This window comes from Micropterus dolomieu, linkage group LG17 (assembly GCF_021292245.1).
Source record: "Micropterus dolomieu isolate WLL.071019.BEF.003 ecotype Adirondacks linkage group LG17, ASM2129224v1, whole genome shotgun sequence".
Lineage (NCBI taxonomy): Eukaryota > Metazoa > Chordata > Actinopteri > Centrarchiformes > Centrarchidae > Micropterus > Micropterus dolomieu.
This window is the reverse complement of record NC_060166.1, coordinates 38,802,376-38,821,976: the sequence shown is the minus strand read 5'-3', so window position 1 is coordinate 38,821,976 and position 19,601 is coordinate 38,802,376. Positions and strand designations below refer to the sequence as shown.

At 44.2% G+C, this 19,601-nt stretch overlaps 1 protein-coding gene across 3 annotated transcripts in view; it reads left to right on the top strand.

Annotated features, from left to right (window-relative positions):
• The window catches only part of timm50 (translocase of inner mitochondrial membrane 50 homolog (S. cerevisiae)), a 48,732-nt gene extending 30,476 nt beyond the window's left edge, over positions 1-18,256 (top strand). For all 3 annotated transcript variants that reach the window (XM_046074311.1, XM_046074310.1, XM_046074309.1), the window contains exons 5-11: positions 6,827-6,885; positions 8,110-8,229; positions 10,798-10,902; positions 11,464-11,562; positions 15,337-15,493; positions 16,864-16,970; positions 17,053-18,256. In XM_046074311.1, the coding sequence (XP_045930267.1) occupies positions 6,827-6,885; positions 8,110-8,229; positions 10,798-10,902; positions 11,464-11,562; positions 15,337-15,493; positions 16,864-16,970; positions 17,053-17,151 (746 nt within the window). In that variant the 3' untranslated portion in view covers positions 17,152-18,256. The remainder of the gene's footprint in view (positions 1-6,826; positions 6,886-8,109; positions 8,230-10,797; positions 10,903-11,463; positions 11,563-15,336; positions 15,494-16,863; positions 16,971-17,052) is intronic.
• The last annotated feature ends 1,345 nt before the right edge of the window (positions 18,257-19,601 follow it).

The following is a 19,601-nucleotide window of genomic DNA, read 5'->3' as shown; positions in this document are numbered from 1 at the left end:
CTTTCATTTAACACCTTACCTCCTTTCATTTAACGCCTTCCCTCCTTTCATTTAACGCCTTACCTCCTTTCTCCTTTCATTTAACACCTTACCTCCTTTCATTTAACGCCTTACCTCCTTTCATTTAACGCCTTACCTCCTTTCATTTAACGCCTTACCTCCTTTCATTTAACGCCTTACCTCCTTTCATTTAACGCCTTACCCTCCTTTCATTTAACGCCTTCCCTCCTTTCATTTAACGCCTTACCTCCTTTCATTTAACGCCTTCCCTCCTTTCATTTAACGCCTTCCCTCCTTTCATTTAACGCCTTCCCTCCTTTCATTTAACGCCTTCCCTCCTTTCATTTAACGCCTTACCTCCTTTCTCCTTTCATTTAACACCTTCCCTCCTTTCTCCTTTCATTTAACACCTTCCCTCCTTTCATTTAACACCTTACCACCTCCCTCCTTTCATTTAACGCCTTCCCTCCTTTCATTTAACGCCTTACCTCCTTTCTCCTTTCATTTAACGCCTTCCCTCCTTTCATTTAACGCCTTACCTCCTTTCTCCTTTCATTTAACACCTTACCTCCTTTCATTTAACGCCTTCCCTCCTTTCATTTAACGCCTTCCCTCCTTTCATTTAACGCCTTCCCTCCTTTCATTTAACGCCTTACCTCCTCCCTCCTTCTCTCATCCCATTTCATTTGTCCTTTCCCCCTATGCTCCCTTTTCTTCTTATCTTTTTTACCCACCCTTTACTTTGCCCTTCCTTTTTGCCTCCTCATTCTTTCGTCTTTTCTCCTTCCTCCCCCGTCGTCTTTCATACTTCACTTTATCTTGCAATCTCCGCTCTAGTCCTGTTTTCTGTCACTTGTCCTTCTCTTCTTTACTCCCTTCTTTCCTCCCTCCTTCTCTCATCTCATTTGATTTGTCCTTTCTCCCCCCTATGCTTCCTTTTCTTATCTTTTTTACCCACCCTTTACTTTGCCCTTCCTTTTTGCCTCCTCATTCTTTCGTCTTTTCTCCTTCCTCCCCCGTCGTCTTTCATACTTCACTTTATCTTGCAATCTCCGCTCTAGTCCTGTTTTCTGTCACTTGTCCTTCTCTTCTTTACTCCCTTCTTTCCTCCCTCCTTCTCTCATCTCATTTGATTTGTCCTTTCTCCCCCCTATGCTTCCTTTTCTTATCTTTTTTACCCACCCTTTACTTTGCCCTTCCTTTTTGCCTCCTCATTCTTTCGTCTTTTCTCCTTCCTCCCCCGTCGTCTTTCATACTTCACTTTATCTTGCAATCTCCGCTCTAGTCCTGTTTTCTGTCACTTGTCCTTCTCTTCTTTACTCCCTTCTTTCCTCCCTCCTTCTCTCATCTCATTTGATTTGTCCTTTCTCCCCCCTATGCTTCCTTTTCTTATCTTTTTTACCCACCCTTTACTTTGCCCTTCCTTTTTGCCTCCTCATTCTTTCGTCTTTTCTCCTTCCTCCCCCGTCGTCTTTCATACTTCACTTTATCTTGCAATCTCCGCTCTAGTCCTGTTTTCTGTCACTTGTCCTTCTCTTCTTTACTCCCTTCTTTCCTCCCTCCTTCTCTCATCTCATTTGATTTGTCCTTTCTCCCCCCTATGCTTCCTTTTCTTATCTTTTTTACCCACCCTTTACTTTGCCCTTCCTTTTTGCCTCCTCATTCTTTCGTCTTTTCTCCTTCCTCCCCCGTCGTCTTTCATACTTCACTTTATCTTGCAATCTCCGCTCTAGTCCTGTTTTCTGTCACTTGTCCTTCTCTTCTTTACTCCCTCTTTCCTCCTCTCTTCACCTCCTCCTCTCTACGCTGCGTTCCTAACTGTCTCTCTCTGTTTATCCTTCCCCCTCTTTCTTCTCCTCTCACTGTTTTGATCGGCTACTTCCTCTCTTCTTTCTCTCTCCCTCCTTAACTGGCGTTTCTCAACTTGTTTTCTTCTCCTCTTCTTCTTCTTTCTCCCCGCTGTTTATATCCACTTCCTTTTTTCCATCCATCCTTTAACATCTTTAAAAGGTAATATTCTCCCACCACACAGGGGCAGAAAAAACAAATGCATTTCTTCTCTTTTGAAATATGTGGAGCTCGTTCCAAAAAGCTAAATAACAACATTAAAGGAGTTAGTTTAGTCAAGATAAAAGTAAATCTCCCATATCTTTCAAATTTGGGGAGCCACTTTCCTGTGACCTTCATCTGCTTCTTCTTCATTTAGAAAAAATCCTTTAGAGTCTCCGGGCTTCCTGTTTCTCAGGAGATGATTATCTGTTTTAAACTGGAAAAGCCCTGAGGAACCGTCCCAGTACGGGATAAAACCAGCAGCTGTAAAGCACCTTGTTCTGAAGGCCCGTGTCTGTCGGCTCAGGCCCTTATTGGGCTGATGTTGTACAGGGCTTGTATAGTAGCGATGTCTGTGCGCTCATAGTACGACAACCTCAGCCAGGATCATCACGCTGGCACTTTCAGAGCAGGAGGGAAGTTGTTTGGCCCAGATCGGCCCAACCAGGCCGGTTTTGAGAGAAACGGCTCGACCTCAAAGTGAGGCCTCTCGCTCAAAGAACCGAGATTGACTATGAACGAAAGAGCGTTAGAGTTTGGGGAGAAGATGAAAGGAGAGAGACAAGGGAGGGGAAGGAAGACGCCAGACAAACAGGAAGTCATTTTACATTCAAAGAGTAAGTTTGGTGGAATACATGAGAAGATTTCTATTGAAGCAATGCGAACAGCTGCAGAGCTCTGTATGAGAAAGCGGACACGCCAACAACACTAACTCTCTAAGACCGTTCAAGTCCCTAAGCGAAGGTAGTTTGAGATCGGTGGTGTACACCTGGAGAGGATGGCAGTCTGTCACAGGGCTGGTACATAGACACCTGCAAGAGTGTTTCGTTAGTCCACAGGTATCTCTGAAGATTCTCAGTCATCCAGGTCATAGTTCTCCAACGAAGGTTAAAATCAAGGGCAACTGGACTTGGTTGAAGATACTGGAAGACGTTTCGTCCCTCATCCAAAGGACTTCTTCAGTTCTGACTGACTGGCAGGGAAACTCAGCTATCTAACCTCAGTGGGGTCGTTGGCCCGGGTCGTCGATACCGCGGGTTCGTTAGTGTTCCTTGTTGCTGTGACGACAGTCGTTACGGTCGTTAAGACTACCTGTGGCCAAGACTGAACGACCATCGTTGGTATCTTCACCTGAGGCCGAGACTGAACGACCATCGTTGGTATCTTCACCTGAGGCCAATAGGTTACGTTTGTTGAGTTTCCTGGGAAGTGATGAAAGGACAGCATTGTAAGTGGGGGATAAGTGGTGGCGTAGACCCCCTCCCCTGTTCAATGACGGCTTCTCCACCCTGGTGTAGATGTTCATCTACGATTTAACCTGAGATGCCGACAACACAAACCATCTACACCCGCTGAGTTTCCCTGCCAGTCAGTCAGAACTGAAGAAGTCCTTTGGATGAGGGACGAAACGTCTTCCAGTATCTTCAACCAAGTCCAGTTGCCCTTGATTTTAACCTTCGTTGGATAGTCCACAGGTAGCGTCGACAGGACAGCCTCGACACGTTTTCCAAATCTGCGTGTTGACGGGGCCTTTATGGAGCCTCGTCAACCCCCTGCTGTGAGAGGGTCACGGCTCCCGAGCTCCTCGCCGCACCTCGGACGTCATTATTGTAATCAGACACGTTTAATGTTTTCCTGTGTGGTCGAATAGTCAACAAAGCATTCAAGAAAGACATTTATTATGTCATTTCAACTCAAATTATTAATATAGGCTATCTAAATAAAACATTGTTTCTCTCAGGCCTAAAGACATCAAGTCAAAAACTAAAACATGACAAGACAACCCACAGTGACTTTTTCCAAGTAGCTTCGACCAAACAGTCCAAAACTTAAAGATTAAGAAAACTTTGAGAATTTGAGAAGCTGTAGTTGGATCATTTGAACCATGGAGTAAATTAGTACCCGAAGTACAAGGCAGGAATAAATATGACTGATTCAGATCCTTTCCTGTTTATAAATACCAGTGCACTGAGCTAAAATCATCAGACCGTAAGAACCACAAATAAGGGCCCCTGATTGAAACTGAAAACCTGGTTGGTTAGTGAAAGAGGGCCACTGAAGTTTGGACATTAACTTTTACCTTGGCCAACTTCCTCCACTCGGTAGTTGAAGCTGACAGGAGGACAAATATTCATCACTTCCACTCCTCCGTCCTCCACCATCAACACCACCTCTCATCCTCTCCCATTTCAAGTCGATTAACATAATAAAAGCCCCCCAACACCAAGCACATCACAGAAGGCATCCACACATACTGACGAGGCTGACACAGGGATACACTGATATACCGCCCCCCCCCCCACGCACTCGCACTCACACTCACTCTAATACTAATACTAACTAATGTTTTTGTGGACCAGTGAGTTTCTAGTTCAGCTGTCGCGACGTTGCTTTTTACTGGCCCCGGGGCCATCGGGCCACCGTTACTGTCGAGCCCTGTATTAACTGGGATGCTAATTTTGGCTAGCGTAAAAACAGACTTGAAACAGAATATATACTTTCTGAAAAAATGAACAGCTGGCTCCTAACGAGCTTTTTCAACAGTGCCGGTTAAATTACATTTATTCATTTAGCTGACTTGATTTTATCCAAAGCGACTTACAATTGCTGGACATGTCAGAGGTCGCACGCCTCTGGAGCAACGAGGGGTTAAGTGTCTTGCTCAGGGACACATTGGTGGACGGGTCACAGCGCCCTAAAGCTCTGCATGGAATAATGTTCCTTATTTTGGTATCGGCTTTATGTTTCGGCCTCCCTGCTCTCTAAATGTCGGCATCAGGACTCGTATTCCTGTAAAGATGAATCAAAGCTTTTCTTTTTGACCTGTAACCTTTTTCTGTGTCGGTACACTTGAGTTTCTGTACATTCGTCTTCTTTAACCTTTGCTCCGCCTCTGATCTTTATTAAACCCCCCATCACACTCGTGTTCACACCCGCACGTGTGAAAGCGTCAGCGCGTCATCACAGCAGGACTGTGGCAGATGGTTTCTGCTTCCTGCTTCAGCACGCCGCTATGAACTCTGGGGTATTGAGTCCCCTGGGACCGGAGTGTGCTAGCTTCAGCGTGTGTGTGTTTAGAGAGCGACGTGGACAGCATGTGTGTATCTCGCACTCGTGCTCCTATTTGCAGTAATGAGCCCGCGGCCCCATGGGAAGCTGAGTCTTTATTGTCATTACTAGTCATTAGCGCGTTGACAGCTGGAGGTGTTATTAGCAGGACCCGGCTATCTAACTTATCAGCGTCATCCTCAGCAGGCCGTGTCTCAGCCTTATTGATGAGTTTGGAGGCTGCAGGTCAAACCAGGTGACTCCTCTGATCCTCACACTGATAACTTTGATCACCTGATCCTCGTGTCGCCATCCAGACCAATCGCATCTCATTCAGCTTCGCTCCAAAAGTAAAATGTCTGTGAGCTTCTTGTACGTTTTGTTGCAGCTTTGTTTGTGGGTTGTTAGATTTGACGCCAGCAGCGGTTACTGTGCATGTTCATAGTTATACTTGTATAATATCATTTTAAAAAAACTGCGTTATGTTCGACTTCACACAAACTTGAACGGTCTACAGAGTAGGGGTGTCACAAGAACCGAGCAACCAGCATGATGCCAATATTCTGAAAACGTGACGGTACTTGGGATCCAGCACGTGGAGGAAGCTACGCCGTCATGTAGGGAAATTGGGTGTAGTTGGTTTAATATTGGCTGTTGCCTTCAGCAGCTCCCAGTTTTGGGATCAGTTGGAGAGCTAATTCAGGCAAACGTTTCAGTTTGATCACCTGAAAATCACCACAGATGACGATGCTAAGAACTGAATGTCTGTCCAATTAATAGTTTTCAGTCACGTGACATGCGCAGTGACCTGGAGGGCAAAACAAACGACCAACACCGCGACTCCATTGTTTTCATTGGAACGTGAATCTTGGCCGAAACTGAATAAAATGAGAAAATTTGCCGAATACTGAACAAGTACATTCACAATTATGCCATTTTTCCCCCCCATTGCATAAATTAAAGAGTGATTCCCACAGGATGTGCAGAGACTGTGGTGGGGGGGTCCGGGGCCCCGAAAGGCTCCGGTAAATTAAATCACATGTGTCCGTTTACTTTTAATGGAGAGATGCAACATGTTTTATACTTTCTGTGAATATAATCCAGTTAATCTTATTTCCATCCTGTACAGACGCCTTATTTTGAAAACCGGCCGTCGTCACATGTGTTTCCTCCTCGCGCTAAATCCATCCAGTCCGACCCGGTTTGATAAATAATGCCGTATGTGGTTTTGAAACTGAAGAAGCAGTTTGTCTTTGGACGTGAGGTTATTTGGGGCGCTGTCTTTACTTTTGATGTCAAGAAAGGAAGAAATCAGGTCACGTTAGGTTACCGCTGCTGAAATTAAAACAGTTTCACGTCTGTGTGAAGAGGAAGATGTAAAAATATATATATAGTAAATAATTCTTCTTCTCTACTTGACTTCTCACCTTCAGCGTGGCGTGGCTGTTCATCCAGACACGCTTATTGAGCTCTTCAGATGTTATCAGCTGTTAGGGGTGGCGTCTCCCCAGGGAGTTGTAGTTTTTATGACCCATTAAGACTACAGCTGAAATGTGTTGTCTCATCCTTTGTAGTTTTATTGTTGAACATATCGTCCTGTATATTTTCCTTAATTTCTCTTAGATCAGAGAAGTTTTAACCTGAACATGTGGAAGTGTTATTTGTCTTTTATTTGAAGATGATTTCTGAAAGGTTGGGTGACTGTCACTGTGGCCTTTCTTTCTTTCAGACCCTCCAGTCGTCCAACAGTTGAAAAGAACCTTCAAATACTTCAAGGACTACAGACAGGTGAGTGGCCTTCAGACATCCTGAACCTGACGTGATGCGTTCATGCACTATTCTGTCATCAACCCAAACCAGAACAATAAATCAATTAATCAGAAAGTATCAGGGCTGTAGCTACTTCTGGGGACACGTCTTCAGGTTTGTCTTTTTCCTGGAAATTTGGCAACTGACGAGTGGTTGCATATTTTATCAAGGTTGATATCAATATCGTTTAATATTTGACACTTTTGGGCCCTAAAAAACTGAACAAAGCACATTTCCGTCACTAATTTAATCCATTGCAGAAGGAAGGGATTTGTACTTTTCTTGTTTGCATGCATTTCTTGTATAAATGTACGATAAGTACACAGACAGATTTCTATATATTAATACATACATGAATTACTTTATCACTTTAACAAGCATTTTCAGGAGGAGGTAGGAAGCTAAAAGCTTAAACAAAGACCACTCTTAAAGACTCGAGGCAAGATGCATAGCAGGATCACGTTAGCTTTTACGCTAGAAAATCAAACTAAAATAAAATTGCTGAATCAAACTGAACGGAAAACAAACCCAAATTAATATCATTGATATTATTGGTGTCTTTAAAATGATCTGAAGGGGTTCTTTTGACAAACGAACCTCCAGTAATTGTTGTTAGCCATGTTTGCTGTAACCGCTTTCTTCACCCACGTCGGCAGAGATTTTCTTATCCTTTATACTTTTGTTACAGATGATTCACAGAAAAACCCTAATCACCCTAATCAAATGGAAATCACATTGTTGCCTCCTAAATAAACTGTCCTCACCACAAACATCTCAGTGTAATGTGAGATTTCTGCAGATTATAGTTTGGGAGTTTCCCTCCAGCGCGTTCAGCGAAGCTGTGGTGTAAAGTTTTTATGAATGCATCATCTTCTCTATGAGCAACAGCTTCAGGATCTGTAGTGTAGGAACATCTTTAAATGGGCATATCCCAGCTTCCTGTTTGGGCTTTTCAGGGGCAGTAGGAGCTCATTCTGGCTCCTGTAAACACAAACTTATGTCTACTGTCTCTGTAGAATAAATCCGGGGCATTTCCTGATGCATATCAGCAGGACTTCCCTGAATTTTCTCAGACTTGTCGACTTCCTCGTCTGACTCTGGATGCTGTTGTGAAATGTGTTCACGGTTAATGTGCTGGCACGGTGTGACCTGTTGTCTCTGTGTCCCCGGGTGTTGGTCCCCTGTTGATGATGTCACGGTCAGATGATCATCGAGCCGACGAGCCCGAAGCTGCTGCCCGACCCCCTGAAGGAGCCGTACTACCAGCCCCCCTACACTCTGGTGCTGGAGCTCACCGACGTCCTGCTGCACCCGGAGTGGTCGGTACGTCTCTCCACACTCCCCCTGCTCCGCTGATGCTTTAAAGTAGAAAACCATCAAATATGAGGTTTCTACTTTATTCTCCCTTATTAAAAACCAGCTAGCTATCAATCTATATAGTGAAACCTGCACGCTTACCTCCATTTCTCAATTCAATTCATGTCAAACTACAATATTGCCAAAGCTTAAAATATAATAAGAACAATTCATTTCATACAGTTCATTAAATAAAGTCAATAAAACAGTAAAAGTAAATAAATAAAAAATACATGTATATATTAAAAATAAAAATACAAATAAAGTCAAAACCGTAAAAGTGTTTGTGTTTTAAAAAAAATAAAAAAATACATATGTATATTAAAAATACAAATAAAGTCAATAAAACAGTAAAAGTGTGTTTAAAAAAAATTTATAAAAAAATACATATATTAAATAAAAATGTGTGTTAAATAAAATAAAAATAAATGAATTCTAATAAAATAAAAATTTGGATGGATGGCAAGCAAACCTTCTTCCACCTCGTTTCTCTCCCTTCTCACTCCTGCTCTGCACTTCTTTACTCCTCCTCTGATGCTCTTCTGCAGTCCTTCCCCAGCCACGAGATACAGAGAATATCAGTTTAACTTTAAATACAGAATGTTATTGTCATAGATGTGAAGGAAGAGGAGGGGAGGTGAATTTGGGGGTTAATGTCTTTTTTGGGAGAGGTGGAGAAAATGGAGAGTGTGTTGGAGGTGTGTCCCACCACCTGTCGAGAGAGAGACACACACACACACACACACACACACACACACACACACACACACACACACACACACACACACACACACACACACACACACACTCCGTCCACCTGCCTGACAGGTGTGCAGCAGCCTTAACTGGCGCCTGTTCAAACAGACCCAGGAGTACCTTCACCTGCCGTACCACTTGAACCTTACTTCCTGTCCCAGAAACGCTCAATACTGAACCGGCCTCAGAAGAAATGGTTCAAATTAGTCACATAGACACAAAAACATGAGAAAATAGGGTCCAGTTACCTTTTAAGGCTTAAAGTTATGCATAATTGAGGACGTGGCCGTTTTGAGCGACAGGTGGGTGCCCTCTCAGGTGGTTCAGCAACCAGGCTTCATTCAGTGCAAAGGTCAGGACCTCTGAGCGTCTGACCATAACGAAGCAACAGCTGTCCTGCTGCTACATTTACAGATAGTCCTGCTCCATGAAGCTGTGGACGCGCTGTTTTTCGTGCGTCGTACATGATACCACCACACGTTGTCGATTCCAGCTGCAGTAAGATAATAAATACCGTGCTTACTCTGTGTTTTTACTGACTTGTGAGCCACGTCAAAGTTACGTTTTCTTTCTAACGGACGGAAGGTATGATAATAATAATAATGGAAGGTATTATTATATTAACGGTTGTCTCACTAACGAGGCCAGTTACACGAGAGACAGAACTCGCTGGAAGTTCAGTGAACACACTTTCAGGGTCGGCTAGTGTCTCCAAGCTAAACCTGTCTTATCATTCCCTGTGACATCATTTAAAGGGTAAGAGTTTTGGCATCTAGCGGTGAGGTTGTGAATTCAGTAAAACCATATGTTATTGTGACTTGGCCACTGAGTGTGTAACATTGTCACTGTTTCTGCACCACAGTCCATTAGGGCTGCAGCTAACGATGATTTCGGTACTCAAGCCTTCTGCAGATTATTTAATCGACGCATCGTTTAAGAAGTACTTTTGCTTGGCGGCAAAGTTGCTGTTACCTTGTCTGTGGTCCGCTGGCAGAACACCGGGTGCTTTCCGATCAGGTGCCGTCGTGCTATTGCGGTAACGTTAGGCCACTTAAATTTCGTTTTACGGTGAACGGACTGCGACATTACAGAGTTGTTTATTTTAGCTTGAAATAAAGACTTTGGACACTTTCTTCTTCGTCCCTCACTATTTTCTCAGTTACATGGATTAAACAAAGAACTTGCATCGATGCATTTTAGTAATCGATGAATGAATTATAAAACACATAATAGATAAAGTTTATACAAACATTGACGAGGGAAACGCATTAATTCTCTCTGATTATGGACCCTCGCCAAAACTGCCCGCCAACAATAATATCTGGCCCGCATAATCCCTTCCTCTTTAGTGGTTTCAAAGTAAAAGGTTTTTGCAGCAATGCTTTATTTCGAGTTGAATTGAGAGCTTTTACTTTACTAAGTTAAAAAATTCTGAAGGACATTCTGAGAGTCTGGAGCCTGCTTGACAAAGAGCCGTCGCGCTGGGATTGATGGATGCGGATCAAACACCAGAACACACACACACTGCAGCGCGTGTTAAACTGCCACTCAGTAAAATCAAATATTAAGTCTTATTCTCACCATCTAATGGAGAAAAATTGCTCCGATGCAAAACTTATTTGCCGACCCCTGCTGTATATTATTACTACTTCTTCCTCTTGGAACGTAGTGATGAGCGTCTACACTGCCAGAATTCTACAAGAAGAACGCAATGACGAAACGCGGTCTCATTCTGCATCTGAGGAAATAACTTTATTATATATTATTGTGTGTTTCCAGTTGTCGACAGGTTGGCGTTTCAAGAAACGTCCGGGCATCGACTACCTGTTCCAGCAGCTCGCACCGCTCTACGAGATCGTCATCTTCACGGCAGAGACCGGCATGGTGAGAGCCTGTTTATCACTTATTCTCACAATGCTGTTTGATCAGATCTGCTGCCTGAGGAGACGCACAGTTTAACAGTCGTGTCACGCTGCAGCGCAGTGTGGAGTCGCTGAAGGTGAAACTGATCTTCGTCCCGCTGCTGCTGACATTTTATGTTATGCTTGGACAGCTGTCATCGCGTGTGTTTCAGCTGCAGCCCCACAGCAGGGAACATCCGATTGCCTGCTCGGTCCAAAACGTTACCGTTTCCCAAAGAAATTAAACTGAGCAGAACCAGTGGTGTTGCAGTTTTATTTAATGTGATTTAGACAACAAAAAACAGGGTGCAACAGCTAGCCTGCTTCTGTTCAGAGGCAACCGGCACCTCTAAAGCTCGAGCTTTCAGCTGCTTCTCAAGTCAAAGAAGCTGAAACCAGAGAATAGTTTGTGTTTTTGTTTGAATTTGACTCAAAACTAAAAAAAATAGTCAGTTGGTTGAATTGAATTAATAATAGAATTTAACAGTGTGTTTTGGCTGAAGCTGATGGTTATTTTGCCTTCCTTTGCTGTGTGTGTGTCCAGACGGCGTATCCTCTGATCGACAGCATCGACCCTCAGGGTTTCGTCATGTATCGTCTCTTCAGAGATGCAACACGCTACATGGAGGGGCATCATGTCAAGGTACAGCCCTGGTTTTCTGTTGCTTTAGAAGAAGAGATCTGCTACATAACGTTGGACCTCCTGGCTCGCTGCTTTTCAGCCCAGAGTTAAAGCTCTGTTACAAAAAAACCTCAACACAACCTGAAATCACCAGTCTGAAACATACAGAATAACCTGGTTCCAACTCAGACTTAGAGGATTTGTTTGTTTACAATGCAGAAGAATAATGAGCGCGAGCGTTGTTCAGTGTGAAATGCCAGTGATAGTCCAGCCTCTTTGGAGCAGGTCAGTGGCGTCAGGTGAACACAGAGAAAAGACACCGAGCGGATTACAAGACTGAAGCGTCTACTGCACAGATTCCAAACCTTTTTACCTTCTAGTCATTTCAACACCAATATATGTGGTGATAATAAACACTTGTAGGGGCTCAGCCTGACCTCAGCTCACCTTTCTACCCGACTGGAAGGCCAACCTCTGAACTGTCTGTTAACTAAAACTTTGTACGACAAAATTGTATTTTCTCATGAAGAACGTGTGTAAAGAAATCCAGAGCTGCACAGTCGATTCCAAAGGTGATATTTGGTGAAGAAACTTGATGAAACACCTGTTACACAGACAGGCAGCACGCCGCTGCATTAACCCCCGAGTCTGCTCTAGATAGCTGCCTTCTGCTGCTGCCAGTGATTCCCCTCCTCCCCTCTGTCTCCCTTTCAGGCCTCATTAACCTCCTGCCTCCTTCCCTCTCCCCCCTCTTCCTCTCATCTCACCCCTGCCTTCCTTCTCTCCTCTTATTTCCTTCACTTCATGTCTCTCTTCCCTCCCTCTTCACCTCCTCCTCCTCCTCCTTCTGTCTCCCTCCAACTGTCATCTCTTGTGTTTTATTGACGAACAGGCTGGAGGTTGTAAGGAGCTGGTTAACCTACTTCCCAGAGAGAAGACACACTTATCATCTCATCTCCATAACGCCAAGACAGACCCGAGTGCAACAGATGCTAAGAGAGAGTTATTAAATGCAAATCCATATGCTGAGGGAGAGTTTAAATGCTACTTATGTCAAGAGAAAGTTTGGAAATGAAATGAAAGATGTTGTTTATTAAATCCACTGATGTGCATTTTCTGCCATCTGTGCTTTTAATCCAAACACAGTCGAATGTAGAGCAGTGAACAGGAGGAGCGTGGGGATTGAACCACCAGCCTCTAAATAAATATTTCACCATTTATTCTTAGATCCTAGAACTTTACTAGTGGAGGCAGACTGTTCAGTGTAATTAATGTATCGCACACATGTTGCCGTTTATGTCAGCTGATGAAAAACAGAAAGGGTTTTTTGGGGCTGTAACGCCGTACAAACAGAAGTAATTAAGAGTCCTCCTCTGATTTATTATTGCGCTCCTGACTCAAGGTCAGACTCTCGATGGACAGTTTAAAAACAAAAGGGATCAGATGTGACTTGATAGCGCAGGTTAATGCAGCCTGTAGTACCGGAGGCTGCAGTTTCAGGACCGCAATCTTAGGACTGGCTCTGCGTTTGATGGACCCTTGTTTACTTTGATACGGCCAGCTAGCTATGTTACTCTTGACAGCCCCCCGAAGCCCGTTACCCCAACCATCACAGGGTGTGTGCCTACACCTATGTTATCCTTTATTAACCCTGCAGCCAACAATCACGGGGGGTTTCCCGATCAGAGGCTGGTCTATTGGCCTGAACGATCCTGTAGTTTTTACAGGCACACTAAGAAACCCGCAGCAGCCATTAAGAGCGAGCTGCCTGGGACACCGTAACTCTGCTGGTATCGGGTCCGGCTGCACCTGCACAGTGCCGTGGATAAACCCTGGAGTGTTGGTCAGGAAGTTATCTTTGTTCTCATTATTCTCATACAGGCAGACGACCGTAACATGCCTCCAAATGATTGTAGTTAGACGTGACAGAAATGTTGATGACCAATGATCATAACCAGCTAAACGTGCATCATTAATTCCTCCTAAGCCACGGCGAGCAGACCCTTCCTCGCCCTCTCATAAACCTGCCCAACATGCAGCTATTGTCTGCTGCCCTGCATCTGAGCGTCGGCTGCAGGCCTGACATGGATCAGACGTCTTATTGTTTGTTGGCTGTTGCCCAGGATAAGAAACGCAAACACAACAGTTGGATTAACTGTCTTCCTTCAAACTTTGTTGTTTTTATTCCAGGACCTGCTGTCCACGCAGGGTTTACCGTCGGGACACACAGTGTGATTCATAACGTCCGCTGACGGGGGAGAAGGTGTCGCCCTCATGTTTAGTTTATAAAGTCAAAAACTGCAGAGTTCAGGAGACGATGACAAAAGGATTTATTGATGAATGATCCCTTAACCTGCACAACACAAGCAAGAGAAACCATGGTTCTTTTTTAAGTATTTACTTACCAAACAAATAAACTTGAAATAATTTTGGCCTATTCTTAATCACTCAGTTTATGATGATTCTTCCCTTTTTGACTGTGATGAGCGACAGGGGTTTCTTTCCTCTGCTGGTCGTTGGTGCGGCGTCTGCTCTTCACAGCAGTAGATGTCATTTCTATTTCTAGTCTCCGAACAGAGGCTGCAGCCACAGATGGCTCCTGCCAATAACATCGCAGAGCAGATTTGACGAGCGGCATTTCCATACAAAGACAGAGGAGTGTGGCGCAGTGGAAGTTGACAGGCCGGGGGTGTAAATGAGCGTTAACCACGGTCCTCCATAAAACATCACTGACTTGCGTTTAGTGAGAAAGGCTTTTTTTACGTTTACAGTGTTTGAATAAACAATAAATAAATACGTTTAACAAGGAGGAGAGAGCAGCTCAGTCCTGCTGTCAGAAGGATCTGCAGGGGAATCTGGTCTACGTCAGAGACCAGCAGCTGGTCCACTGCTGTGGAGGCTACCTGTACACAGGTGCACCTTCACAGACTGGAAGCATCTATTTATAACAGCTCCTTTTACTTTCGCCTGGGCTTTATGAAAACGTAAAGTATAAGGGTAACCGCCATTGTTGCTACGTTGCTTGTTGTGATTGGCTGAAACTTCTCGAATGACAGAAGATAATGGACCCTGGGAGCGAATAAAATAAATGTTGTATTTCAGCAGAGTGAAATTAACACCGTCAGTTGTTCTGACATGTAAATAAATTACCCTAAAAATGAAACGCCTCCATCGATTTAGTCATTCACACAAAAAGTTGTATATTTGTCTGTCTGAACCTTTTCGGCCCGTGACCCTTAAAACAGGTACGAACCCCCCCCCCCCCGGATTGATCCTATGAACCCGGCTGGTCGAAACCACTTAAAGTGAAAACGGGGGTGAATGAACCTAAATGTCCGTATTGTGCAGCGGTGAGTTCAGACACTTCAGCTTCACACACACACTGAAGGAAGACGGGTGCCTTTTATTCATTGGGTGGTGAGGAGGATGCACCAATGTGTCCGCTGGGGTTTGCACGCACGCACGCACGCACGCACACCCTCTCCATCTGTTTCTCTCACACACACACCAACAGTCACCAGCTGGAGCTCCCAGAGAAAGTGTTTGTGGGTGTTTGTGGGTTGTACTTTGAATATTAAAGATCATCAATGTAATAAAGTTACTTGATTAGGCCCTAAAAAGGTCAACAGGGTCCTGCAGCTTATGTTGGGTAACAAAACCAAAGGGTCTTTTTAGTTTGTGATACTATAATAATTATCTGAAGCTCAATAAAAAGACATGAGAGCGCACTGGCATCCCACTTTAATCTCTGCGTAGTATCTCTAACATGTGGACCTCTGTGTCTCGTCTGTTCAGGACGTGTCGTGTCTGAACCGGGACACCAGCAAGGTGATCGTGGTGGACTGTAAACGGGAGGCGTTCAGCCTGCAGCCCTTCAACGGCATGGCTCTGAAGAAATGGGACGGAAACTCGGAGGACCGGACGCTCTATGACCTCGCCAACTTCCTCAAGAGTAAGACGCCCCAACGAGAGACGTTCAGGGGTCCATCTTTCTTTTCTTTCCTGTGTTTTCAGTAGTTGTTGCGTTTTAAACAAAGGATCAAAGTTTTTGCTTTCTGTCTGAAGTACAGACACGAGTCTGGACCAGCTCCTCTAAAGCTCACTAACTTCTAGTTTGTTTAGTCTGTACACAAACAGAAAGCTTCTCAACTCACCTCAGATAGAAAGGAAATGAGTGCATTTTGTCTTCTGTCTTTAAGGTGAACTACATTGGGCCTCATTCATGAAACCTTAGCTTTATTTCGACCAAAAGTACCCGGGACTCTCTTTTCAAGGACCTAAAGGTTCCTTCAGCCCTCTGTTGTGTGCGTTTCCACCGCGGTCTAAGGACCTGATTAGCCAGCAGCTGTGGGCTGGAGGCCCGCACGCCGTACACAGCGACGCACAGGCATCATTATTTGTAACCACAATCCACGAGCAACATATATAAATATATAAATGAAATAATGAAAAACTACAGGCTGTGCTTGACCATTAAATCAGCTTTTTAATGTGGGAGTTTAATGAAGAGACGCACGATAAAGTTCCTTACAAATTTAAAAACAAACTGCGTAAAACCATCACGTTCTTAAAAGAACTCCAGCACAGAGAAGGTCATTAAAATATAACTACATCTCTCGTCTCGCACAATGCACGTCGCCAACCAACGCGTTCTCACTCCCAGGTCGTCACTTTTGGACGCGTCATCACTGGGCGGAGCCTCTTAGCGTCATAGTCCAACGCACTAGGGGAAGGCCCTGTAGGTCATTTCTGAACGCTAAAGTTAGGTGTAGGATATTTGATGGAAAAGTCAGAGTATGGTGGTGAAACCTTAAGTAGTTTTTGTACCTAAACAAATTGCGACATTTCACAACAAAATCACTAGTTTTATTTTGAAAGTCTAACCGGACATTGCAGATTTATTCTTGCTAACTTGACTACATGTGCAAAAACAGCGCCAAAGGGGATCCGGGGCGGTAAAAAGTGACCCCAGGGGTTTTTGACAGTGTCCATATGTGACGCAAACGCGATCAAAACATTTGTCGTCTCTCGTCGTTGACTTTTCTGAAATAAGGTCCCACGGTGGTCCACGGAAGGGGAGGGGCTTAGGCTCTGGTTTGTTGTGATATTGACCTTTTAACTGTTAGTTTGCATACGGCAAAAAGGGCGATTTTGGTTTGTTGGAACAATCATCCAACAATTGTGAACAATCCTGATTCACTACGGTCCGCATCTGTTTTTCTGAACATATTTAAGAGTGAAACGAACCTTCGTGAATGAGGCCCACTGAGTTTTCTGGTAATGAGAGTGAAAGTCACTGTTGGACCTCCTGCTCTCTGTCAGCCATCGCTCTGAGCGGGGTGGAGGACGTGCGTTCAGTGTTGGAGAACTACGCTCTGGAGGAGGACCCCATCGAGGCCTTCAAACGCAGACAGGCTCAGCTGGCACTGGTAGGAGGACAAATCAAACGCACCCTGCTTTTGTTTTGTCTGGATGTTCTTAGATTTGACTGGTTTGATGTCCGTTTCTCAGGAGGAGGAGCAGCGTCTGGCCGAGCTCTCCCAGCAGAAGAAGCAGGGAGTCTCTCTCGGCTCCATCGCCATGCGTTTCTGGCGCTCCAAACAGCAGTGAGCCCCGCCCCCTCTTACACTTCCACCAATCGCAGCCAGGATGTCCATCTGCGTTGAGGTGAGGCGCCAGAGGAGGGGGTGGGTGGGGGGACGGGGGGGCGGAGACCTGCGGACTGTAGCCGAGCGGTCGCCGCCGTCACAAGCAACCAATCATGTCTCAGTGGGAGGGTCTACGGTGCTGGAACACTGGCCGGCCTCTGCACCAATGAGAGAGGCACTTCCTGTTTTTGGGGGGGGCGGGGCTTCGGGGCCCCCTCCCTGGATCATCTTGGTGTCACCTGAAATGTATCAAGCTGCTTGATTGGTTAAAACAAGCGACAGAGAGAGACGCTTAGGGTCACGTTAAACTCTTGTTGTTGGCGGTTGGAGGCTGTTCTGAGATCAGCGCTGCTATCGCCACTCCAGCTCTGGTCGGCGCCGCCGCTCACAGGATCTGACCTGAGATCAGCAGAGCTCTGTCTTGTACCACACCTTCAGAATGTGTATTTTATTTCCTATTCCTGTGTGTGTGTGTGTCGCGAACTGTGCTGATGGCTGCTGGAGACGATGTTAAAGTAATAAATATTGTTTATAATAAAAAAAAAAAAATCTTAGGAGTCTATTCAGTATGTGCGGCGGCGACTGCGGCGTGGACGCGCAATCGCCCCTGGCTTGTGGCCGCAATGAAGACTGGCAGCTGAGCCCAGTGGTGGAGAAAGGAAATGAAGAATTAAACCACTTTCCACTTTCTTTCCTCCTGATAACATTTACACACCAGATAAAATCTGCAAATCCTCTAAAAAGACTCAACAACATGTCAGTGTGACTTCCTGTCTGTGGCTCCTTCTGAAGACGTGAGTCTCTTCACATATAACACACGTGTATAATTGCATAGGAGGTCTGTTTTTTTTTTTTTACAATTCTTTTTGTGAGATTTCTAGTCCATCTTAATTCTCTTATCCTTGGCTCTCCCTCCCCGGAGAGACCAACCATCCGGACAGAGAACCCATGACGGAGAGGACGGTGTTTCAGGCTCAGCTGCTGTTCTTCATGTGCTCGTTAAAGACTCTGTGACTCACGTTGATGTGAACTCACCATCGACATTCTCAATAAAGGAAGGAAACAAAGATGTTGTGTCGACTTTATTGACTTTATATTGCTTTGTTAAACGGTTTTGAACACAGCTAGCTGCTGCAAAAGTAGATTTTCCCTCTGTGTCCTAAACTCAGCATTGTTTGACTGGAGTTTGGTCCTCATATCAAAGTAGAAAACCATGGAATGTTATATAAATAATCTGAATTGCTTTTATGGCTGTAAAGTTACCTCTTTCCTTAAGTTAATTTCCCCCTTTTAAACTGAATTTCAACTCGTTTAGATTTTCTAAAAACGACCACATTTTAAAATATTCTTTCACTCAAACCATCCTGTTCTGTACAGAAGTCCAAATAATGTTCAACAAACAACGCCTTTAATGGCTGAAGAACCTTGAGTACTTTGAGTCTCGCTTAGAATCCGATATATCACAGCGCCTTAGCTTCTGTAAGTAATCTTACCTCTGTGGGGCGTACAGAAGGAAAGAGAGAGACCACTGTAAAGAATCTGTTTACCTCTCCAGGCTGAGGTTTAAAGGGAACATGTGAGTCCTCCTGTATATGTTTAATCTATGGGAAAACAAAAGATGGAAACCGCAGGAATCTTTAACATTCTTGGATTTAAAGCAGAAACCCAGCGGTGCCTTGAACCTGCAAATCTGTTTTTCTTTGGTCTCCCCTCTGTTGGATTCCTGCTTCACCACCACCGCCCGTCTTTAAATCCTGTGAAGGTGTCGTGACAATTATCACCTCCGAAATGCCGCGATCCCCCGGCCTCATTAGCCTGGCGTCCGTGTCCAGAGGGAATGATGGGAAACGACGAACCTATTGTTGGCACAAATATAGGAACACGAGCAGCAGGGGTGATTCCCACCTTCAACCAGCAGCTCTGGATCTTCACCAGACCTACGTTGAGTTTGCCAAATTCTGCCAGGAAAAAAAACTGATTCCATGAGTCAGGATGATTAAAAAAATACTTTGGGCATAAAAAATAATGAGATACTAAGTCAAACTTATGTGACAAAATTCAGATGTATGAAAATGAAATAAGAAGCTTTTTCAGAATTTTCTTATTTCATTGATTTATTGAAACGTTTAGTCTTAATTTAGACTTTGAAACCTAAATGCTTCAACTAAAGTGCACATTTTTATTGTGTATCATACTTTTGACTGAAGTTGAAACTTTTACTTTATAGTGTATTTTTAATTTATTTCTATTTTATTCATTTTATCTCTCACTTTCTAACTGAACTGTGTTTCAGCATTTTAACTTTGCATCATGCAGTTTGTTGCATCTCATTTGTCAAAGTTTCAATTCTGACTTAAAGTATTTGACCTAAGTCGAAATATTTGCTTTGCATCCCATAACTGATTTATTTAA